Source organism: Thamnophis sirtalis, unplaced genomic scaffold (genome assembly GCF_051295495.1).
Source record: "Thamnophis sirtalis isolate CommonGarterSnake01/CBP01778 unplaced genomic scaffold, rThaSir2_p1.2 scaffold_1, whole genome shotgun sequence".
In the NCBI taxonomy this organism is placed as follows: domain Eukaryota; kingdom Metazoa; phylum Chordata; class Lepidosauria; order Squamata; family Natricidae; genus Thamnophis; species Thamnophis sirtalis.
The window spans coordinates 61,149,096-61,173,787 of NW_028261381.1; the positions used below are offsets into that span (position 1 = coordinate 61,149,096).

At 44.3% G+C, this 24,692-nt stretch overlaps 1 protein-coding gene across 1 annotated transcript; it reads left to right on the forward strand.

Annotated features, from left to right (window-relative positions):
* The first annotated feature begins 1,168 nt into the window (after window positions 1–1,168).
* On the forward strand, window positions 1,169–24,304 carry LOC106542922 (uncharacterized). Its single transcript, XM_014058791.2, has 3 exons — window positions 1,169–1,604; window positions 21,755–21,915; window positions 23,619–24,304. Exons 1-3 carry the CDS (start codon window positions 1,169–1,171, stop codon window positions 23,928–23,930), a joined length of 909 nt encoding a protein of 302 aa, XP_013914266.2. The 3' UTR covers window positions 23,931–24,304.
* Window positions 24,305–24,692: the final 388 nt, after the last annotated feature.

Consider the following 24,692-nt stretch of genomic DNA (forward strand, 5'->3'; position numbering starts at 1 on the left):
CTGGGAGTTGAAGTCTGCCAAAACTTTGCTGGCTGGGGAATTCTGGGAGTTGAAGTCTGCCAGGCTTAAAGTTGCCAAATTTGGAGATCCCCTGCATTAGACAGGATGGGGCTGGCCCTCGGTGCTTCCCACGTCAATAAAAGTGTAGTGTGCACCGCGAGGCACATTCTTAAACTATTGTATCTACAAGCCCCTTCGTGAAATCATTGGAGAACGCACAGCCTCTCCTTTGAGTTGACGCTGCCTTGAGAAAATCGCCCAGTGTCTCACCGTGATGGTCAGCACAAAAGTCACGCTTTTCCGGCTAAACTAAAACTAAAGCAGAGCAGCAGACCCAATAAAACCTTTTCTCTTTTAATGCCTTGACAGCTATCCTAGTCTGCGAATGAGAAGATCTCCGCAGCACCTTCAGATTGCCTAGGGGCAGTTGCATCATTTTAAATCTATTTTTTTACATCTTACCTTTACATTTCAATTGCATTTCAATTCAACTCCTCCCCTATAATTCTGCGTTCTTTTCCAAATTATTCAATGTTCTGCTTCTTTTTGCCTATATTCATTTTCTCTCCCGAGATTAAAAACATCCCCATATTTTATAAGACTCCGATTCTTCCTTCTCTTTCACATGTAACTGTTAAATATGATGACCCAAAGATTGTATCCAGATGACACGCTGTAAGATTAATGATGTAAGAGGGGTTATGCCAAAATAATAGAAAAACTTTTTTTCAATTAAAAAAAATTGCCTAAGGAGGCGGGAATCGCTTTTCATTTCAATTCCAGTGACGACCCTCGTGTTTGAGATTGGGAGAGGCGACCTCCGAAGCTCATTGATCGGGCAATCGGGCTCATGCCTGGGGAGGCGGGGGTCTCGGCCGGAGGGGCGAGGGGCGGGGAGCGAACGGACAGGTGGGGAGGGGATTTGGAAGGATCGCCTCGCCTGTCAGCCCGGAGGGGGAGGGGGAGGGAAAGGAGGAGCCGCCCCGCAGTAGCGGCTTGCAGAAGAGGGGGGTAGCGGCGCGCCCAGGCAATCGGGCAGGTGTGTCTCTCCGAGGCAGGGGCTGGAGCAGCGCCGCACACCCGACGACGTCGCACCGGGAAGGTAGAGCCGCGCCGGGGGGCCGCCAGAGCAGGGCCGCAAGTGGCAGCCAAGCTCCGAGAAGCCGGCATGCAGAAGCCCGTAGAGAAATCCCAGAGCTTTCGCATCGACGCCCTCCTGGCCGAGGACCCGGCGCGGCCGCTGCCCAGCGTCTCCCCGGAGAGCTCAGCCGGGAGTCCCGGCGCCTGCCTGCGGACCGAGACTCCCTCTCCCTGCGCGCCGCCGGGCTTGGTCCCTCTGCCCACCGCCGCCTTCATCCCGAAGCCCGGCTTGCTCAACCTGCCTCCGCCGGCCCTCGGCGGCTTGCCAGCCATCTACCCGCCCCCGCTTTACCCCATCCCGGCTCTGGCCGGCCAGCACTCCGCCTTTGCCTACCCCTCCGCCTTCCCCCAGCTGTCGCAGCCGGGAGTCGAGCCTCTGAAGGCGGCCGTGGGAGTCGGTTCCTTCCCGCTGGAGCACTGGATTCGAGCCGGGATCATGGCGCCCCGCTTCCCGGATTTCCACGGTAAGAGCCCAGGCTGACCGTCTAAAGGGAGGCAAAGGACGCAAAGCCCGGGAGGGTTTTGACACCGACGAGTCCCGAAGGGAGCGCCTTCTTAGCCTGAGTTGAGGCAGCGCTCCGTTTCCCGAGGTTGTTCTGCTGGGATCCCGGCTGTATTGCTGCTCCTGGTTAAAACCATCCCCGCAGAGCCAAGGGTCCAGGAGAGCCCGGGCGGGGAAAGGTGGCAGCGGTGGCTGACGGCTCCAGAGCCAACTGAAGGGGGAACGAAAGCCAACAGGTTTTGAAAGCGGTGGGAATTAGCTTTGGTTCAGCCTTGAACGCCCAAGGCCAGTGGCCTCGGTCCGATTGTCTCATCCCTCGCTACTTATTAGAGGAAGGGGAGGAGGAGGCTTCTGCGGGGGAATCGAACTTAGGGAATCGCTGCAGAAATTCCCCGAATCTTGCGATCCTCGAGAGGCCCCGGAGTGTTTCCACTGGAGGGGTGCAGTGACATATTAACCATTAAGCAGACTAAGCACATGCTTAAGGCACCAGGCCCAAAGGGGCACCACAAAGTTGAGAAAGAAAAAAAAAAAACCAATGAAGATTTGTACAGTATGTGCAAAGGAGGGGGGCACCAAGATTTGTCAGTGTTTAGGGCACCAGTGAGCCTTAATCCGCCACTGAGGGGGTGTGTTGGGGAGAAGGGGCCGGAGGGATGGATCGATACTCGGCTTCTCTTGGGTTTTGCTTTCTATAGGAAAACAGATTTGCCCACCCGGGGATCGGTGGCAAGGTCGCCCAGAGGCCCTGCTCAACCCACCAGCGGTTTTGACCCCTCTCCCCACCCCCGGGTTCTCTAAGCATTTCGCTGATGAGCCCTAAATATTTCTGTCGTGATCTTCCAGCTTGTTGAATTTGCAGCTTCCCTCTCCTGCAGGTGAATTGTAGACCCACAAATCTGGAAGTGCCGCCGTGTTGGCTTAAGTTTACTGAGGTCATTCGCGCAGTGCCTTTTCTACCGGACGCGTTTGTCTGTGATGCGAAGGCTTTTTTTCCGTCGTGGGAAAGTCTGCCTTTTGAAGAGGAAAGACACTAACCCAGGACATTCAGGAATCGAAACACATAAACCAGGGATTATCGCGCACATTGACCTCACTGGTACCGCTGGGCTCTTCTTCGGGCCACACAGAGTAATAACCACTGCCATGTCTAACGGAGCTCATGTGAAGAAACTTCTGCGCTGGCTTTGGGGTGGGGAGAATAACCCTTTCGGTTGCCTCCTCCAGTGTGGGGATTGGCCGGGCGGGGGCGACTCTTCCTCCCTCCAACTCTTCCAGCTGGAGAACAGTTTGTTGATTCTGGGTTTTTCTGCCTGGAGAGAGGTTTGGATTGGGGTGGGCTTCCAAGACCCCTTTCCGCGTCCCGGTGCTGGGAAAGGCCGGAGTTTATGAGCGGTTGGTCTCCAGAAGCAACTCCTGCTCTACCTACTATTAGTTCCCCAACCACAGAAATCAAAGCTCCCAGGAGGGCTTTTAGTTCACCCTGTAAATATATGACCTATCGGTTCCGATTCGCTCATTTCCAGCCCAGACGCAAGGAAAACTTTACATCTATTGTTGGTGAGATCCAGGCCCATCGCCGATCTGGAATGTTAACAAGTACATAAATGAGGGCGGGGGGCATTCTTTCCTGGCCCTAAGAATGTTATATGGAAAGAAAGAGAATCCTAGCAGCTCACCAGCTACATAGACCAGTAAATGTTCCTGGGTAAATACACCTATCTGACCCTCCAGAAGCAGTGGCGGATTAATGCTCACTGGTGCCCTAAGCACTGACATATCTTGGTGCCCCCTCCTTTGTACATACTGTACAAATCTTCATCGTTTTTCTTTCTTTCTCAAGCCCTAAGCACGTGCTTAGTCTGCTTAATGGTTAATACACCACTGTCCAGAAGCCTGCACTGCAGCTCCCTTCATTCCCATCCAGTTTGGCCAATTTATTACACCTGCTTGGAGGAGGCTGAGCCAAGATGGACAGGAGACTCGAGTAATGAGACCCATTACTATTTGGGAGGCAGGACGGGATGAAGGATGGCGAACTCGGCGAGGTTTAAGGCCCCGTTTCGTCGGGTGATCGGCCTCGCGGGAGCTTCCGAGAGAAAGGATGGGATGGCGGGGAGGTCTTTGGCTGCTTTGGAAGACTGAATTCGCTTGTTTCCAGCACAGTTGCCGAACCTGGTTTAATCACGTCCCGTTAAATGGCTTTGCTCTCGCTTAAAATAACCGCGCAGTTTAGCCAACAAGCGTGAATCCACCGCATTGATTTCTTCAACAATGTTTAATATGAGAAAGAGGTTAAAGCGAGGCAGAGGCCGAACCACGATCGTTAACTTCGTAGTTATATAATCCCGGTTCAGCACGACATGGGAGGCGGCAGAGACGACCTGATTGAGGCTCGCCTAGACATCCACCCGGGAACCGAGCTAGAGAGTCGAGCCAGACGCCCCCACCCCTCCCCAGGCACGCCTTGCTGTCCTGAAGGCAGCTTTTCCCACATCAATCACCCGACCCGAGGCAGGGGAAGTTGTAAAGCGTTTTGAACTTTAATCCTCCCAAGGCCTCCCGGTGCTTGGCCAGAGCGGGAGGCGGATGTGTGTGCGGGCAGTTAATTTGTTACCAGTTTGAGGAGAAAGGAGGTCTCGCTCGTCTGATGGTCTTCTGGAAACACCCAGGAAGACCACGGCACAAACACAGTCCACTTGCTCTCCTCGAGGCAGCTGGTTCTTGCCCTCGTGGTCGCGGGGGGGGGGGTGTAGCGCTGAAACAACTAAATGAAAAGGGGGAAATTGGAATTTAGATTCCTTCTATCGGGAGGATTGAAACCTTAAGCTGCCATTTGCCAAAACTTACAATGGGTGCCCCCTGCCCCCAGCTGAAAATAGAAACCTTCTTTACTGCTGCATTATGTAGGGCGGGTGGCTGGTTTATTGGTAGAACTTTGAGAAAATTGTGGCAGGTGGACCGCCAATCATATCTGAGTCCAAGTTATTCATTCAAAGTGTATCCAACATTCCTCCCCATTCCGCCTCAATAACACTGCCGTGGGAAGACTAGAGGGAGCGTTACCTTCAATCTGTCAGCCGGAGAAATTTCTTGTGATGGGAATACTTCCATTCTCTTTCTGTATGTGGGTGTGGCATTTGTTGTACGAACACACACACACACGAATAACAGCTAGTGGAACTAGAAAAGTGTTCAAACCTGTTCACTTTTGGTAGCTGCTTAGCTGTCCACAGGCACTGGTGTAAAAGAATCCCATTATATGCAGCATATTGGCTGGGGGGGTGGGGGGGTGGACGTGCTGAGAATCGCATCTGGAACCTAAGCAAATCATACTCCCTAAGCTCAATTTGCAAGCTACTGTAAGCTCGAAAATGTAGCTATCCATCGAAAAAAAACATTATGTGTCACTTGTCCTGTCCTGTACGTCTGTTAGGTCTGCCTGTGTCCATCCATCCATCCATTCATCCATCTCTGCCTGCCTGCCTGCCTGTCTAGTTTGACAACAAGAATCCAAATTGAACAATCATGGAGGTTTATTTTAAAAACTGAATCATTTTCCCTCCAACATTCCCCTGGCTAAAATAAGCATTAAATGTTTTTCATTCTCAGATATTTCAATGTAATCAACTTAACAGCTCATCAGCAAACCCATGTTTAATGGTCACAATAACCCATACTGAAGTCATTGGGGGAAACACCTGAGCAGTTTCTGCTATTTACTGGAAAAAAACAAAACCAGATGCTTTAACGTTCGGGACTGAGCTATGTTGATGCTCTGCCACCATCGATATATATTCCACCGCCAGACTCTTCAGAGCGCCTGTCCCCAATCTAGACTACAATATTGTACCATCATCTGATGATGTCCACATCTGAGGATACACTCACAGAAGTTGTAGTCCAACAGAAAAGGAGGAGGTTGAGGAAAATCGTTCCGCGTTATAATTTTTAAATATATTAATTTGGGCGAGTAATAGAGGAACTGGCCCAAGATTTCTCTTTGCGGCTAACATTTGAGGCCTCGTTGTTCTTTCGCCCTTTCTTAACATTGGCTGGTTCTGTTTTCTTGAATTCTTTTATTTCTGTAAAGTTTCTGACAAACGCTGACAAACGAATGGTGATCTTTACCCTAAAGGAGGAGGAGATGCAAGCGGACAAAGAAGCCCCTACGCAGACTCTCTCCTCCTTCTGTCTCGCGCGACCGAAGGGATTTCCTTTGAGCCTCGTCGTCAAGTGCGGTCAGGAGGCCGAGCTGGCGGTGGGCGGGAGGGCAATCTTGTACGGCAACCCTCCACGTAGTTCTTCAAACGTCTGAATCACTCTTTAGAGGGGGGAAATCCTCTCCGATTCCATCAAATCTATTTCCCCCCCCCAAAAAAAACCCCTCCAGAGCTCAATTGGTTTTCCGTAGTCACGGAATAGTAAAACTTAAAAAAGGGAGGTGGGGGACGGCCATGGTCACACATAGTGGTGGATTAAGGCTCACTGATGCCCTAAGCACTGACAAATCCTGGTGCCCCCCCCCCTTGTACATACTATACAAATCTTCATTGTTTTTTTTTTCTTTCTCAACTTTGTGGTGCCCCCTCTGGGCCTGGTGCCCTGAGCACGTGCTTGGTCTGCTTAATAGTTAAGACACCACTGGTCACACAGTTACGTTTATAAGATGCCTTTATAGAGAACCAGGAATATCCGGAAGAAGAGCAGTTCTGTACTCAGCTTTAGGAAAGAGCTGAGCTTGCTCGCTTTAAGACCAAAGAAAAAGTTGGTACCATCCATCTTCTCCATGTTCCGAAAAAGGCACTTGGTTCCCACCCTCCGTTTCTGCAGAATTCTGCGAGTGATTGGCTTTCCGCGCATTGCTCTGGAAACAAACTGGGTTTACCCAAATGTTCTTTTTTCAAGAGGCAACTGGACTTTCTGCTTTTTCTTTGAAGACGTTTCGCTTCTCATCCAAGAAGCTTCTTCCGCTCTGGTTGAGAAGCGAAAAGTCTTCAAAGAAAAAGCCGAAAGTCTTCTTGAAAAAAAACCTTTCGGACAACACGACCTGGGGTGAGTGAGAATCTCCATAGACAAATAAGAGTTTAGATACTTGGCCACTGAAGTAGCCTTTTTAGAGTGAGCGCTTGAAACCACTGCCGTAGCTAAGGGAGTGGAGGGTGGCTCTTGTCCAGTAGAGAAGGAATGGCCTAGCAAAGTTTCCTTGGGCAGGAAGAATGGCGCATTGAGACCCAGGCGAGGATTTCCGGGGTCACGGAATGAGAAAACTTAAGGGGTGGGGCGACCATGGTCACACAGTAAGTTTATAAGGAGTTTTTTTTCAATAGAGAACCAGGAATATCCGGAGGAAGAGCAGTTCTGAACTCAGCCTCGGGAATCAGCGACATTATCTGACCTTGGTATCCTGAAGTGGCACAAGACCATTAAGGCGCGGGAAAATGCTATTTCGTTTGTTTTGGAATTAGCCTTTTCGCGCTCGCTCTCCCTTCTTTAATACGAAAAAGACTCTTCAACAGGCTGCGTGGCTTTGCCTAAAAGCGAAAGAGCGGCTCAAATCAAATCGCGCTAACTACTTCGGGCTGCGTAAGTCGGCTGGAAACGTCTCTTAGGGCAGAAGCCTAAATCACATTGTGGTTTAAAACCAAACAACTAAGCAAACCACATGGGTGGTTAGCCACCTCCAAACCGGCCCTAGTTTTCCAGCGCACAACATCTCATGCTTCACAAGAGGAAACGCAGGATCCGAATTTGGTTTCGTGGTGTAATGTTGGATAGCAAGTAGGAGTCTAGACTGCAAAGCAAACTCGGAGTTGAATGAAGTGATTTCCCGATTAATGTCTTGTTAATACCGGTAGCTGCCCCAGTTCAGAAGTCTGGACCTTGCGATTAGGCTTGTTCAGTAAACGACTTAAAAACAATAATTGTGGAAGTTCATGGTCCCCCAAACTGCCACGTCGAGATCACCTAAATCAGCCAGTTTTCAATTTTTATATTCATTCTTTGCGCCGCAACATCGTAAGTCCGAACTGAAATGTGGGAGCCCTTTACACGTTCACTGTGAACTTCAGAAAACGCATGTTTGTGCCTGTTATCACTTTGATGTTGAAGTTGCGAAATTGTGTCGCGACCCCATGGACAACTTTCCTCCAGGACTTCCTGTCCTCTACCACCTCCCGGAGTCCATTTAAACTCACGCTGACTACTTCAGTGACTCCATCCAGCCACCTCATTCTCTGTTCTCCCCTTCTTCTTTTGCCCTCAATCTTTCCCAGCATTAGGCTCTTCTCCAGTGAGTCCTTCCTTCTCATTAGGTGGCCAAAGTATTTGAGTTTCATCTTCAGGATCTGGCTTTCTAAAGAAAAGCTGTTGTCACTACTACCAGTCATATTTGTAGGTAGATTTTCTTATGACTAGTTTATAAATTCGGAAGGCTTTTAACTCAAAGACCTCGGATCCTGAGGCCTAAGGGTTAGTTTATACAAACGTGGGGTACTAACGTCGGCGGTAGACGGAAATCATCGCGGGGCTTTTTCAAGCTATTTCCCAAGGACTCCCTGGATCGTGAGAGGAATTGGGTAGTGGGAGATCCCAGAGCTGGGTCGGAGACATGGAAGTGCACACGCTGTGGGGGAGGGGGGGAGGGGGAGAGAAAGACTGCAGGTTGCACAACCCCACCCCCGATGCGATAAGTGCAGAGAGGAAATGGTTCTCAGTGTAAATCCCTTGTAATGTTTCCGCTCCAGCGCGTAGGGACAAGGCTGGATCTCACGCCTCATTAAGCTGGTCAATGAAACTGGGCGCCTGGCCGTGTTAGGGGCGGGCTGATTCTGCTAATACCATTCAAGGAACGAGAGCGTGACAGAAGGCGACAAAGGGGAGGGGGAAGGAGACACAGCAAGCTAGCCAGCTGTAGCCCACCTTGGTTTCAGTAGTTGCGGGACGGGCGGGAGTCCTGGGGAGAAAATTAGCTGATGATCCAATTAGGATACCACTTCTTTCTGTTCGCTGGAATGTTTCGCCTGCATCTTAATTCCCGACATTTCTTCCCTCCGAATGTGCGCGTTCTCCCTCCCTGGCACACAACGGACCTTGTAATAAAATGCCCTGCGTTGTTTCTCTGCTTCTCCCTGTAGGATCGTGTCCTTGCTCCTATTCCCATCCCATGCAGGAGTAAGAGTTGTGCTTGCTCGCTTAGACCAAATAAAAAGTTGATATCACCCGTCTCCTCCGTGTTCTGAAAAAGGCGCTTGGTTCCCAGCCTCCTTTTGGGGCAGAATTCGAGCGTCTGGTTTTCCGCGAATTGCTCTGGAAACAAACTGGGCTCAGATCAAGGGTGAAATTCAGCAGATTCTGACAGGTTCTGGAGAACCGGTATCGGAAATTCTGAGTAGTTTGAAGAACCGGCAAATACCACCTCTGGCTGGCCCCAAAGTGGAGTGGGAATGGGGATTTTGCAGTATCCTTCCCCTGCCACGCCCACCAAGCCACTCCCAGAGAAGCGGTAGTAAAAAATGAATTTCACCACTGGTTCAGATACGTGGTCACTGGAACGGGCGTTTTAGAGTGAGCGTGCGAAATCACTGCCGTAGATAAGCGAGTAGAGGATGGCTCTTGCCCAACAGAGAAGGAATGGCCTAGCCAAAGTTTTCCTGGGCACCGAGGAAAAATAGCACACGTTGAGACTCTAGGCGAGGGTTTGAGACAGGGATGCCAGCGGCTTTCCTTAAAAACAAAACAAAAAACAATCACAAAAAACCAAGATTACCCGCTCAAAGATACCCAGATTCTATTTTTTAAAAAAAATAGACAAATAAATATCGACAAAAACCACAATAAGTTTTAAACTAAATTATCTGAGCATGAAATCGAGATTAAATATATATATAAATAAACCCAGATTATACAAAAAAATAAACACAATGAATCAGTTTTGAACTAAACCATTTTATTTATTTAATACTTATGTATAGGTTTTAAAATTTTAAAAAATCTGGAAACCCAGACTGCGATTAAAAAAGACACCCTAGATCTGATTTTAAGAGCCCTGTTGTGAGAACCTGGGTCAGAGAACCACCTCCTGCCCCTCTTCTAAGTGAATGGCCTTTCTTGGATAGGAACGAGGGGGTCCGAGGGGGCGGTCGGCTTATTTCCAGCTTTTGGAGTAAGCGGTTCCTTACATTAAAGTTGTGTAGGCAGGGATTCGTTGGTTCGCTGGAGTCTGTGGGTTGGGCTGACTGCGAACACGATCGCAGCGTAAGTAAATAAATAGTTAATTTGGGACACTGAAATTGCATCCTGGTAAAGCCCTCTCCGGGTTTTAAACACAGGTGACTTCGGAGCACGATCCCCCCCCCCCGCATCAGTCGGAGACGGCTGCCCTCCCCATTCCCCGTTCCAAGCAATTTCAACGATCACCTACACAGAAGCCAGAAGAATTGAAAGAGTGCGGGTGTTGCTAATAATCTGGTGAATGGGAAGGTGGTCTCTGTATGTCTTCGCCTCCTCTGTTCTCACTCCGCTCTGTTTGTCTCTGGCTCCCATGGGACGGTTGAGTGAAGGAAGTTCTTCTTATTATAACATTTGCTCTCTCGCTCTGATTCTAAATATAGTCAGTCGACTCAAATATTTTTTTTTCCAAGAGGCAACTGGACTTTCTGGTTTTTTTCTTTGAAGACGTTTTGCTCCTCATCTAAGAAGCTTCTTCAGCTGTGACTGAAACCATTCCCCACCATCCAGACAGAGCTGAAGAAGCTTCTTGAATGAGAAGCGAAACATCTTCAAAGAAAAACCAGAACGTCCAGTTGCCTCTTGAAGAAAGCACCCTTGGGACAACCATGACCAGGATGACTGAGAATTTCCATAGATATTCAGAATCGATCCAAAACGTCTTTTGGCAAGACAGGATATTCAAAGACATCTAGAGGATCAGGGCAATCGATTGGGGTTTAGGGTGGTTCAAATTCCGACCAGGCTCTGGTTTATATCATCCATTTAAACAGCGTAATGGAATGAAAGACTTGCCCAGGGAACTCCTCCTTGGAAGAGCCTGCCCAAAGAGAGTAATCCTGGCAGGAGAAAACACGCAGGACGGGACAGAGACGCTCGCATGCAAATCTCTTCCCACTTACGACTATAACCATGTTGCTTGTGTCTTTACAATTTATATTGTTTTATTTGTTTCCTAGTATGATTTGATTGCTTATTATGAGAGCATATGCACCAAAGGCAAATTCCTTGTGTGTCCAATCACACTTGGCCAATAAAGAGGTTGTAGTTCTATTCTATTCTATTCTATTCTATTCTATTCTATTCTATTCTATTCTATTCTATTCTATGGGAGCAAAGGGAGGAAGGTGATGCTGGAGGAAGAGGAAGACAAACAGGGGCAGAGATCTTAGGCCATCGCTATTCTTTCTCCCGCTTTCCTTTGAAGTGGTGCAGTTGCCTGGGCTGCAGAAAGTTTCTATCCAAATTCAACGAGCCCATTTCCAGAGCCGTGGATAGAACTGCAGGAAATTTGGGGAAATGGTGGGAGGCTGCATTGGAGTCCGGATAACGGATGCCAAGAGGGTCGTAAGGAAGTGAGTCAAAAAAGTGACAGTGGGGGCTACAAATCATACAAAGGAGGCCTCGTCACCCTTCTCCTTGCAAGGAGTCCCTGTACCCAGGACTCCCTCATTTCTATGCCATCTAGATATACGGGGGAAATAAAAGAGTGGAATTCCAGTGTTTGGTTAGGGAAGGGTACAGATTTAAGAAATAGTCATTTTAGAGAAAGAAAATAAAATCATTTTTTAAAAATGCATCTCTTGCTTTGAAAAAAAGATTAGTCTGGTTGTCATTGAATGCTTTCATCTTTCATTTCTTGCTGTAGTCCAGCCCTCTCCAGCCTGATGAACTTCTACTCCTATCCTTCAGATTTCTGCCTTTGCACTGCCTATGCAGCTGGTCTCATTTACTTTGACTCCAGGATAAAATATCTGGAAAGCAGGTGTACAGTTACATTACAAATAATCAATGTAGGCATCTCTCTTCTCCCTGTTTCAATATCAGTTGCAAGTGTCATTGTTTACTTATATATATATATCATTCATTTATTTAGACTGCTTTCATGGAAATCCAGGGACAGGAACCATAATTTAAAACCAGACAAACCAAACTTGATGCAGCTCGTATTTGCAGGATTTCTTCCTATCAAATTAGGAAATCTGGACATCTGTTTCTCCTTGACTTCAACTTAGAAGTGTCGAATCCATTTCCCCTGAATCCTCCTCTGGTGGGGCTATAAAACAAGAAGAAATGCCTCACACCTTCCCTGAAGAAACAAATTAGCTGCATAAATTTAATGCCCTCCCTTTTTTCCCATAAAAAACCTGAGTCCTTTATGTCAAGGTACCAACCAATTGTAATTTATCCAAAGATAGGCTAAGCATTTGGCCTTGTTGGCAGTGGGGTTCAGCGTTCCTGAAAACCCAACTTCAATGAAACTCCAAGACAGGCATTTTCTCAAAGCTTCCTTTTATTAGAGTAGGTATACAGACAAACCTGGGAAAAGCCAAATCTGAGATTCCCCCCCAGTAAGTCAAAAGTCCAAACACCTCCCCTGCACCCATCAGTCCATTACCTTGTCCAATCCCAATCTGTCCCAATTTGAGACATCACTCCAACCACACCTCCTCCAGGTGCAGGAATACCATGACCTTGACCGAAAAGAAGAATGCCATTTTATCTAACTACATTCCCTCTACTAAATCCCTCCCCCCCCCTTCCCAGGCACAAGAATGTGGCAGCGTGGAAGCATCCAGTGTTAATATGGCTTCCAAAGCTGATCTGGGGATGATAGTGGCACAGTCCCCCTTAGGGACTTGTTCAAGCTTGGCAGCCTGGAGGCCTTGGCAGTGGACAGGAATAAAAGAAGGAAGGAAAATGAAGAGGGGGAGAAAAGGGGAGGAAGGGACGAAAGAAAGCAAATGTATGAACCTGTGGATGTTTTCTCTGAGACCAAAAGCAAAATCCTTCTTCCAAGGATTGGGAGCTGAAGAAAATGGCTCAGGTTGCAGAATGAACAAGGCCCCAGAAGAGACAGCATAGCCAGATTTCAGAAGCGGGAGACGCTTCCTTTACTCCTCCTGAATGATCTGGATGATAATTCATAACTCAGTCATATTGGTTAAAATATAGCGGGTTTAATAATTTTTCCCCATTAGATAGAAAGAACATTAAAGTATTGTGAACATTTTTTTTAAATTGGAGGAGTTTGGTTCATTCAATTTATATAGTCCATCTTGCTGCTTAAAAAGTGTTTTGCCCTGAATGTGGACATGTTGTATATATTAATAGGCAAACAAAAAAATAAACGTGTAAAGATTTCACTAATTTTCAGTGTTCTCTTTCAATAGTGAAAGTGCCTGGATTCTGCCCACTCTGATAGCATAGATTGTGCCAAGATGAGTTGGATCAGTGCTGAAAATATTTATTTAGGAAAATAGATACAAATTACTAATGCTTGCTTTTTAGTTGCACTTTGTGCTCTCAATTGCACTCTGGAAATAGTGCTGAACGCAAGTTATTTATTAGCTTGCATTTTACATTTCATAACAGTACTAAATGCTGATACATTTGTATCACAGTATTTTGGGCATACCATGTTTTTAGTATTGGATAGTATTTTATAATTATGGTATTATGCAATTAGATTTAATGCATAATAATGTCTGTTAGCATTCTATGCTAGCATCCAGTAGTTAGTGGCTTATTAATTTTCATGCGTGATTAAAAATAGAAGTTAAACGCCTTCAAATTTTGATGTATCAGTTTCATGATCAGAGTGCACGCCACCATTTATGGTATATTTTGAATTCTGAGTATTTATGAGTATTCACTTTTACTTCAGTTATCTTGGTCACAGAAACTTAATGTTAAATTGTCTTTTTCCCATCCTTGGTTCATTTCTAATTTCAAAACTTATTTTTCTTTTAGCTAAACTTAAAACATATTGCAAACTGCTTAACCTATTATGCTGTAATCCAAATAGGCTACATTCTATATGCTAATCTAGAAAGAAACCCCACTTATCTAAAAGATGCTTCAGTAGGCCCAAGCTGTGGTTAAGGTGCTGGGCTAGAAACCAGGAGACTGTGAGTTATAGTCCTGATTTAGGCATGAAAACCAGCTGTGAACCAGTGGTGGGTTTCAAAAATTGTTCGAACCTACTCTGTGGGTGTGGCCTCCTTTGTGGGAGTGGCTTGCCATCCATGTGACTGGATGGGAATTGCTTGCCGCCCATGTGACTGGATATGAAGATGCCGACGACACTTGTCAGAACCACCTTAAATTATCTCACACACAGCACTGGCATGCATAAGAATATGATGTAAACTTGTTTTTTAAAAGGCATCTTTGGTTTGCGTTAAAACAACTTCAACACACACAATGTTCTGATTGCACCACAAACGCAGTAATTTAATTAATTTAATTTAATTTATTAGATTTATAGGCCGCCCAATCCCGGAGGACTCCAGGCGGCTTACATAGAACAAGAAAGGAAAACAAACAAAGTAAAATAAAACTGAAAATTAAAATTCTCCAACATGCATACATTCAAGTTGGGGCTGGACCCTACATAATAAGGTCAACAGCCCCAGGCCTGCCGGAACAGCCAGGTTTTAACAGCTTTTCTGAAGGCCATGAGGGTGGGTGACCTCTGGGGGTAACTGGTTCCACAGGGTTGGAGCGGCCACAGAGAAGGCCTTCCTCCAAGGCCCTGCCAGCCGACACTGTCCGGCTGACGGTGTCCTAAGGAGGCCCACCCTGTGGGATCTTATTGGCCGGTGGGAGGTATGTGGCAGTAGGCGGTCTCGCAAATACGCTGGTCCTGAGCCATGTAGGGCTTTAAAGGTAATGACCAACACCTTGAATTGCGTCCGGAGACCAATTGGCAGCCAGTGCAGCTCGCGGAAGATAGGTGTAATATGGGTGTATCTCGGTACACCCAATGTTGCTCGGGCGGCTGCATTCTGGACTAGCTGTAGTCTCTGAACGCTTTTCAGGGGCAGCCCCATGTAGAGCGCATTGCAATAATCCAGCCTTGAGGTGACAAGGGTGTGAGTGACTGTTTGAAGTGCACCCCGATCCAAGTAGGGCCGCAATTGATGCACCAGGTGAACCTGGGCAAAGGCCCCCCTGGTCACAGCCGACAAGTGGTGTTCCAGTGTCAGCTGTGGATCCAGGAGGACCCCCAAATTGCGGGCCCTCTCTGAGGGGTGTAAGTTTTCATCCCACAGGATCAAGGATGGACTGTCTGAACTGTCCTTCGGGGGCAGCATCCACAGCCACTTGGTCTTGTCGGGATTGAGTACGAGTTTGTTTACCCCCATCCACATCCTGACAGCTTCCAGGCATCGGCACATCACGTCCGCCTCTGTGAGTAGTCATCCTTACCTTTCACAGAGGCACTGAGTTTTATAAATATGAGCATGATAGTGTAGAACAATCATATCCAAGGACCAGTGGTGGGTTTCAAAAAAAATTGGAACCTCTTCTGTAGGTGTGGCCTGCTTTCTGGGTCCACTGGTGGAACCTCTTCTAACCAGTTCGGTAGATTTGACCAACCGGTTCTACCGAATAGGTGTGAACTGGTAGGAACCCACCTCTGCTGTGAACCCACTTCACAGAGTTGTTACGGGGGGAAAAGGAGGAAGGTGTGTTAGGTGTATTTGCCAGCTTGAGCTACTAATAAATATGGGGTAAAAATGTAATCTAATAAATAAAATTGCACTGTTAACATTTGTGATTTTTCTATAGTGCAGTGTGTGTTCTGTGCATACATTTTCTGCCTTACATATATGTATTCCTGGGAATCTGCATTTTATCTGTATTCATGTAGCATCAGCCCAACTCACATTTCAATCTGTATTGTTGTGAGACTAATAGAATATTGGATTTTTTTTCCTAACAATTTGTATAGGTCCAGCAACAATGACCTGATATACTAATGACACATCTTGACACTTATTCTGCTGTCAAATATGAATATAGCTTTTATTTTTAGCTTAACTATACACACAGGGTTACCTTTATCTAAACTTTGTCTAAAATATTTTCTATGGTTTTCCTTAAAACCAGTAGCTTTTGCACAAAACCAATTGCTGCTTATAAAAATTTGGACTAGATTAGACCAGCCTATTTGAAGATTTTTTTTTAAATTTTCATTTAGTGGAATATTGTGTTGAAGAAATGCACACTGGACTATTTCTACCAACTGGGGCAGAGGGAAAACATCTATGACCCTCAAAATGTTTTTAGATATCAATTATCCTGATCTCTAGCCAGCATTGTTTCATTGCGAAGAGGTCCACCATGTTTCTTCAACCTGTTGCTCCAGCAAGATTTTAAGAAAATGACTTCACAATTCATAGAGTTATAGAATTGACTAGAGCCATTGCGGTTATGGAATCTTGCTCAATGCAGGGAGCCAAATTAAATCATTCTGGACAGCTTTAATTTGTGCATATCCAAAGAAAGTGATCCTATCACTCTAGGAGTCTAGGTAATTAGTTCTACTGGCAACTGCTTTCATTATTAGGAAAGGTGTTTTTCTTCTAATATTAAAGTGGCAATTTCTCTCCTGTAACTGAAATCAATTCTGTTTCCTACATTTTGGAATAAGAGAGTTGAGATACTGACTTTCTGTGTGACATTTTTTTCACATATTGAAGAGTTGTGTCATTCTTTTCTCAATGGTGAACAAATCCAGTTCCTTTAGTCTCCAGACTTAGACTAAGGACTAAATCACAGCACTTAGTTTAGAACAGGGGTGCCAAACTCAATTTCATTGAGGGCTGCATCAAGGTTGTGTTTAACCTTGAAGGGCCTGGGTGGACATGGCCAGGATGGACATGGCCAGCTTAAGGTCATTCATTTTGGGGGGCCCTGTGGTGGCCTGAGCACTCTGCCAGCAAAAACTGGCTCCCAAACTCTGTTTTCGTCTGCGAAAGCCTCCTGCAACCTTCTGCCAGTGAAAATGGAGTTTGGGAGAGCCATTGTGGCCCTTGTGAGCTCTGTTTTAGCTGGCAGAAGCATCGCAGGCCAGTCCTTCACTGTTTCCAGGGCAGCCTCACAGGCCAGATCTAAGCACCCTGTGGGCTGGATCCAGCCCCCAAGTCTAGAGTTTGATACCTCTGGTTTAGAATCATTTGTCATAGAATCACAGCATTGGAAGGGGCCTTGGAGGTCTTCAACCCTCTGTCAAAGGTAGGAGTCCTCATCCCATCTCATCCCATCCCATCCCACCATTAAGAGCTATGGTGGTGCAGTGGTTAGAATGCAGTATTGCAGGCTAATTCTGCCGACTGCCAGCAGTTCGATTCTCACTGGCTCAAAGTTGTCTTAGCCTCCCATCTTTTCGAGGTTGGCAAAGTGACCCAGATTGTTGGGGGCAATATGCTAATTCTGTAAACCACTTAGGGCTGTAAAGCACTATGTAGTATAGAAATCTAAGTGCTATTGCTAAGTGCTATTTCAGACAAATGGTTGCCCAATCTTTTCTTGAAAACCCCCAACAATGGAGCACCCACAACTCTGGGAGACAAGCTGTTCTACTGCTTCATAGTTTGCACTGTCAAAAAATTCCTCCTTGTTTTCAGTTTGGTTCTCCCTCTAACAAGTTTCCACCTATTGCTTCTTGTCCTATCCTCAGGTCTTATGAATAATAAATCAACAACCTTTTCCCTATGCCAGCCCTTCAATTATTGGAAGACTTTTATGTCTCCATTCATTCTTCTCTTTATTAAGCAATACATACCGTACTTCATTCCTTTAACTGTTCCTCATAGGACTCCCTTCCAGACTACTTATCATCTTCGTTACTCTTCTCTGCAATCTTTTTATCGGTAGTTGTCTCTTTTGTATTGTGGTGATCAGAATTTTGATCCTGGTCCTTGAATCATTATCTTGTTCTTTGAACCTGTTAGATTTTCTATAAATTCATTTTAAAGTGCAACATCCAGAATGGGACATAATATTCAAGGTGGGACCCTAAAAAATCAGAATCAAGTGGACTAGTCATTTCTCATAATTTGAAAGCAATGCTTCTGTTGGTGCCATCCAAAATTGCATTTATCTTTTAACAGATATACCATCAAGGATCCTTCCAGTATTTTTCCCCCTAAAGTAGGGTGAGTCTCATATAATACCTGTGCACTTTATTTTTCCTAAGTATAGAACTTTGCACTTATCTGTTAAATTTCTTTGTTGCATTCAACAAGACTATTTTCCCCCACTATCATCAAAAACTATCATGCTTTTATATTATCTGCAAATTCCTTCACAATTTCATCTGAATAACTACTACAGTTTATTTCTATATCTACCTTCCTTCTTTCCTTCCTGCTGCAGGAGCCCGAACAGCAAAAACCTCAATATTCCATGAGATAAAAGTTAGGATTTTGACATTTATGGCAGCTAAGATAACTAAAGGCTATGGGAAATTCTTTTGTCAGTTTCTTTTAGACCTCAGAGCCTACAGGTGATTACTTCATTTTCAATGCCGAATGAAGCAATATAATTTAAAGGTAAAGGTGCTTTCAGGTTCAGCAAAAATGAATTATGTTATTTTCTTGGAATTGATTTATATTTGTTTTCTGATAGGATATTTCCCCCAGCTTTTCAGTCTAGCCTCACCTCTATGATTTCCATTAAATCTAGACCCTGTTTAAACTGTTGGGTGCAGACAAGGTTTGCCAGGTCCTACCAATGATTGAAACTATCAAACTTAGGCACATTTAAGGCAATAATCAAAAAAATCAGTGGTTTCCTGGGATGGATGCTTCGGACAGCTGAGGGCCACACTTTCTTTTTTGGGACAATGAGATCTATCTTGGGTGGGTGATGATGAAAAGTGAACAGGGCCATTTCATGCAGAAGAAATTTTTAGAATTTTCATGAATTATTTTGGATGGTGATTGAGGTATATGTCTTTTTTAAAATGTCCATTGGATCATGAAGAATTTAAAGCCACTGAAGGCTATCTTACAGTTCAGGTTACAATTTTTGAGTATTTCCTACTCCCAAATACAAGATGCTGGTTTCTGAAGTTTCAGGGGCAACTCCAAATCCCATGAGAATGAAGTTTGGGGAACAGGTGAAGTCCTGTGGCATCTGCCTGTCTCGTCTTGCAGCATGGAACCATTCTTAGATATTTGATGCTTTACTTCTCCAGACCCATTCAACACATTCATTGATCAAAGAGGGTTGTGTCTTTGTTGGGAATTCTCATCATGTTTCTCTGATTCTCTGTACCTATCTCTTCCAACCCACTTTCACCTTTGAGTGCTTATTCTCTATTTAGTCAAGGGCTGTAAAAGCTAATCCAGGAGGCAGCCCATAAAATGGGCAATAGTGGTAGAGTCAAGCACACTCTTCCTGTTCTGCCCATGTGGGGCAAGCTGCAGCCTTCCGTCAAAGCTTCTTTTGTTCCTTCACCCCTCAGGAACAGGCTCTGATAACAGCTTATTAGCCAGCCAGGGACTCTGGTAAGCTCTGTGGAGGCAGGCTGCCTTTATCATTCCCTGGAACAGCTGGTGGTAATTAAATACACCTTATGCTAATAAAGGCAGTTTAATTTCACCAACGGAATTGATTGCAATTTCTAAAGCAAGGGCTGATAGCTTATCAAACAGGTTAATATCAGCCTGCTCATAAAATCATTATTTTGAGGAAAAGAAGCAGGCTCAACATATCAAGCTTATGTCTCTTCATACAGTCTGCCAAGCTTGACAAACTTAATAAAATGCCACCAGTAGGAAGGATATCCTACCTTAGATATTTATGTGTTAGTGTATGTTATGTTACCGGGTAGGTAAATGAAAGGATTAGTCAGTTCTGTGGAAGTCGGTTTGAAAAGATTTTTACTCCCTACAAAAAGCACCATATGTATATGTGTATGAGAGAGAGAGACAGAGAAAGAGAGAGAGAGAGAGAGAGAGAGAGACAAATAGAGACAGAAAATTCTGTGATCATGATTTGGTGCTTGGCAATGTGTTTGAGTATGAGATTGACAGGTACCCATTCAAAATATATGCAATGTTTCCTGTTTTCATTCTGAGCTGATTATGTGGTATCATTAGTCAATAAAATTACACTCTTTATCTGAAAGTGGCATGATATTATTTATAGAAGTAAAAACTGGGCTAAAAAAATCCAGATGACTGCTATGTAAAAAAGAGTGAGAGATTCTGGTGCATGAAGGGGAATCTGACATTTTTCAGGCCAATTCAGTATTCAGACATTAGGATATATAATGTTATCTAAAACTCTTGAAATCATGTTGCTAGGAAGAAAATGTATTTATATACATATTACCTTTGTATGCCATCTTTCCTCTGGGGAGCTTTGCCTTATTTGCCATAAGGCAAGATATACAATAAATCATAACAGAAATAAAAATAAATTATTATGAGGCTGCCTTTATTTGATTACTGTACCATATCAACACTATAGGATAATTAGCTGAGAGATAAGAGGTCTTTCAAGGCTGGATAAAGTTCAACCTTCCAACTCTCATGCTGAAGAAAAATACCAACGAAGCAGCAAACAGCAGTTGAACTAAAATGAAAGACATCCCAAAGGGAATTGTGTACTAGTTATAAAAGACTAGTTCTGTTGCAAAAATCTTCATTTATAAATAACACCAATAAGTGAAGCTTTCCCTGAGACAAATATGCTTGTGGAGAGATAATTAGCTGCTTAATGTTTACATGGTAGCTTTCTGTTAAAGATAAATGGGGGGGGGGGGAGATAATTTCCAACTGTCAAATGTGGCAGTCATTTTATCCCATAGTTGCCAAAAAAGCAACTGGTTACATTTATAGGCTTGTTAATACCCAATTGGCCTTTTATAACCAATGGTAATCCAAATGCTTTTAGATATGGCAGCAGTGTTATTTAAATATGACATAATGATAGCATCAACAGGAATGCAGCGGTTCTTTATGTATAAGTACCAGGGGTGGGTTCCTGCCAGTTCTAACCTCTTATATAGAAGAGGTTCCACAAATCTACAGTGCCGTTTAGAACCGGTTCCAGCTCCCTTCCCCAACCCGTCCGCACATCAAGATGAAGAGCGAGAGGAGGAATTCTGGGAGTTGAAGTCCACAAGTCTTAAAGCTATCAAGTTTGAACACCCCTGGTTTTTTTTTCTAAAGGGTTAGGGGTGCAAGGGTCTTGTAACTTGACAGCTTTAAGACTTGTGTGCTTCAAATGCCAGAGTTTCTGAGCCAACATTTTGGTTGCTAAGCAAGAGCATTCTTAAGTGAGTTTCACCACATTTTACAAGTTGGCCGCGTCCACCCAGTCACATGGCTGGCAAGCCACTCCCACAAAGCAGGCCATACCTACAGAAGTGGTTCTAAAAAAATTTTAAACCCACCACTGATAAATACCAACTGGAGATAGCAATATTTGGGTTCAAATTTGTGAGGGAAATATCACAAATTTCCTTCTCTACCACTAGTGAAATATTGAGGTCAGCATCTTCTAGGTATGGCCTCCTAGAGCAGGACTGTCAAACTCATGGCCCACGGGATGGATGCTTCATGCAATGGCCACACCCACAGCTGGTTTAGCAAAGAGCAAAAAAGTTGCGATACGTCACATGACAGTGCCATGACAACGCGAGTTTGACACCCCTGTCCTATAGCAACTAGATATATTTTGAGTTACAATAATAATGCATTCTACAAAAGGGGTCTTTGGTGCTCTCTGAGCTTGCTTGTTTTCTTGTAGAAGTTTTATTACCCTGACTAGATGACATCATCAGTGGTAGTTTCCCCTTTATTGGTAATACATTCTACATTAACATAGATAAACACTGTTAGATTGTTAAAGTGAGCAAAGGATGGCGTAAAGGTTCTTGATGGGGTTTAGTAATAATAGTTTACCCCAACATAAAAAAAAACATGTATAAGTTTCCGAATGTATTGATGTCCCCTTGCAAACATCCGCATAGTAGAAACCTAAGCAATGACACAGTTTTCTTTCAGGACAATAGTGGAGAAGTGTTAAAAAAGCTGCCATTGTGGACCACGCCCTGATTTTACTTTTTCTTTTCAGCTTCCCCACCAACCAACTTGATGGGAAAATGCCGTCGACCTCGAACAGCCTTTACCAGCCAACAGCTTCTTGAGCTGGAGAACCAGTTCAAGATCAACAAGTACCTTTCGCGGCCCAAACGTTTTGAAGTGGCCACATCACTGATGCTCACGGAGACACAGGTATCGCTCAGGAAAGAGAAGCATCTTGCCCGCATTGTCAAAAGAGTTAGCTGCAGGGACAAAATACATAAAATATGCACATTTCACCTTGCACCTTTTATAATTTATAATCTCCCTGGAGTCAAGAGCAACTCCTGGTGATTTCATAGACACCTCCAGATGGCTTTCTGGGAACAATTTGAAAATGGCTTATCTTCTTTTTGGGCAAGCTTTTTTTTTTTAATCCTTCCCATTCCATCCGCAGCCGTGGGATTTCCTGATGATATCTCTAATCATAACTGATGATCTGATGATCTGTGGGAAGAACCAAGGTCTGCTAGTGCTGCCATCTGCTGATAGTCATGGGAGGAATTTAAAAAATGGAATAGATTAGCTTGTGGAACAATATCACAGAGTAGTAAAGGGACAAAGGAATTTTTGCCTCTGGGATTTTACCAACAAGTTATGCCTTTTAGAGCATATACCTGGAAGTCACGCAGAATTAAAACAGTGGCATATAATAAAATAAAATAATGGTAGCGCTCAACTTACAACAGTTCATTGACCAGTGAAAGTTACAATGGTACTGAAAAAAGTGAGTTATGACCATTTTTTACACTTATAACCGTTGTGGCATCCCCACAATCACCTGATTTACATTCAGATGCTTGACAACTGACTCACTTTTATGAAGGTTGCAGCGTCTCAGAGTCATATTATCTCCTTTTGCGACTTTCTGACCAGCACAGTTAATGGGGAAACCAGATTCACAACCATGATACTAATTTAGGAATGGCAGTGATTCACTTAATAAATGTGGCAAGAAAAGTCGTAAAATGGGGCAAAACTCATTTAACAAATTTCTCACTTAGTAAGATAAATTGTGGGCTCAATTGTGGTCGTAAGTTGAGGACTACCTGTATGGCATATACATAATTACTAATACACTTCCCCAGTTTGTAATCCATAATCTTCATCTCTTTCATGCCCAAGCTTTTACACACAATAAGCAGCATGTGCATTTCCCACTTTCCATCATGAATGTTATGAAGATGGCACAACCTGGAAGATAAATGAGATGTAGAGGTCCAACAGGTCTCATCACGTTTGCAGTGTACAGCTGTCCACTCTTGCGTATGAGCATGAAGTAGATAAACTAGTCCTCTACATTTTATAAGCAATATCAAACTTGTTTCCTATCAACAGAAAGTAGACATCTCATTCATTCAGTTTTTTTTCTTCATTCTTCATAAAAAGAATCTGTATCATACATAGATCAATGGAACAGCAATAACTGTATTAAAGTTTGGAAATGAAGATTGTCTCACTAAAAAAAGAGATATATCTTCTTCTCTGGGAATTGGATGGTGTAAAGAGATATATCTTCTTCTCTGGGAATTGGATGGTGTACAAACAAACCATTCTGAATTATTTGATGAAACTGCAAGGCAGTCTTGCAGAGAGATTTTTATGGGCTGCAGAAACTGACCCAAAGTAGCTGTTTTACAAGTAGTGAAAAAAGTGCTTTTTTGTCCATTGGTCCCTGCAGGGGACTGGTTAAGGTACTAGACCAATATTAAGGTCTTTTAAGTCACTGGCAGCTAAGTTGCAGAGAGGGACGTTTTCCACTCTTGATCTGTGCTTCCCAAGGATAGTATAGAAGCTGAGAGAGAGATGAAGAGTCATTGACATGTGGTCAACCTGTTTCTGTTCGTTTTATTCAGGTGAAAATCTGGTTCCAGAACCGCAGGATGAAGTGGAAGCGAAGTCGGAAGGCCAAGGAGCAGGTAACCCAGGCTGAGGTGGAGAAGCAGAGAGTGGCAAGCAAGGGCCCAGAGAAACTGCTCCCTGGAGAGGCGCGAGGGGAGGAGGAGGAAGAAGAGAGCTGTGGTGACGAATGTAAGAAACACAGGGCCAGTGTGCCATTCCTGCACCGTGATGCCGACACCTTCAGCTTCAGCTCAGACCCCTCAGGCTCGGAAGAGGAAGAGGAAGTGGAGAATGCCACTCACAGGGAGAGGAGTGTGCTGCTATGAGCAGGTGTGGTTAAGCCCCAGAAGACAGACAGTGAGAGCTTCCAGGAACTGGCTCTACACTAGACCATCAACATCAGTCTGATGCTCTTCTCCGACTCATAAACTTTTAGAAAAGAAGGACTCTACCTGGGCTAGCGCCCTGGTAAAACTGTGCTGCTTAATTTATGTGTGTTTTGAATATATTTATTGTGTAATTGTTCTGTAACTGTATTGGGGTGTGGGTGGGAATAGAGGCAGTCCTTGCCTGGGTGTTCCCTTTGCCGGGCTATAAAGATGATGACTTCAGCAAAACATCTGGCTGGGATTTGCTTGGCTAATCATGACTTCAAGGCATCATCCATACACAATTAGCTAAATATATATTTAGTGTCACAACCCCTGGTATGCCCCAATTATGGGAAGAAACTAACAGCTTCCATTATCTGTCAATCGGCTCATCACAAGAGTCCATCACGACAGAAACCCAATATTTTTACTGTTGCCTTTGTTATATTTGTGTTATATTTGTGCTGATAAATAAATAAAGTCTTCCTTTATTTATTTATCAGCACAAATATAACACACACACACACACACACATATATGTGATATATATATATATATATATATATATATATATATATATATATATATATATATATATATATATATATATATATATATATATATATATATATATCTATCTCACAGTAGCATAAACAAAGTTTTGCTCCATTTAATTTCTACATTATATGAAAAGAACAGTAGCATTATTTTCAGAAA

Bases quoted from the DNA above. Each gene is read 5' to 3' on its own strand.
- LOC106542922 (XM_014058791.2), top strand. From the start codon at position 1,169: ATGCAGAAGCCCGTAGAGAAATCCCAGAGCTTTCGCATCGACGCCCTC. The intron at 1,605-21,754 runs GTAAGAGCCCAG...TTTTCTTTTCAG, and splicing joins CCGCTTCCCGGATTTCCACG to CTTCCCCACCAACCAACTTG. The intron at 21,916-23,618 runs GTATCGCTCAGG...CGTTTTATTCAG, and splicing joins TGATGCTCACGGAGACACAG to GTGAAAATCTGGTTCCAGAA.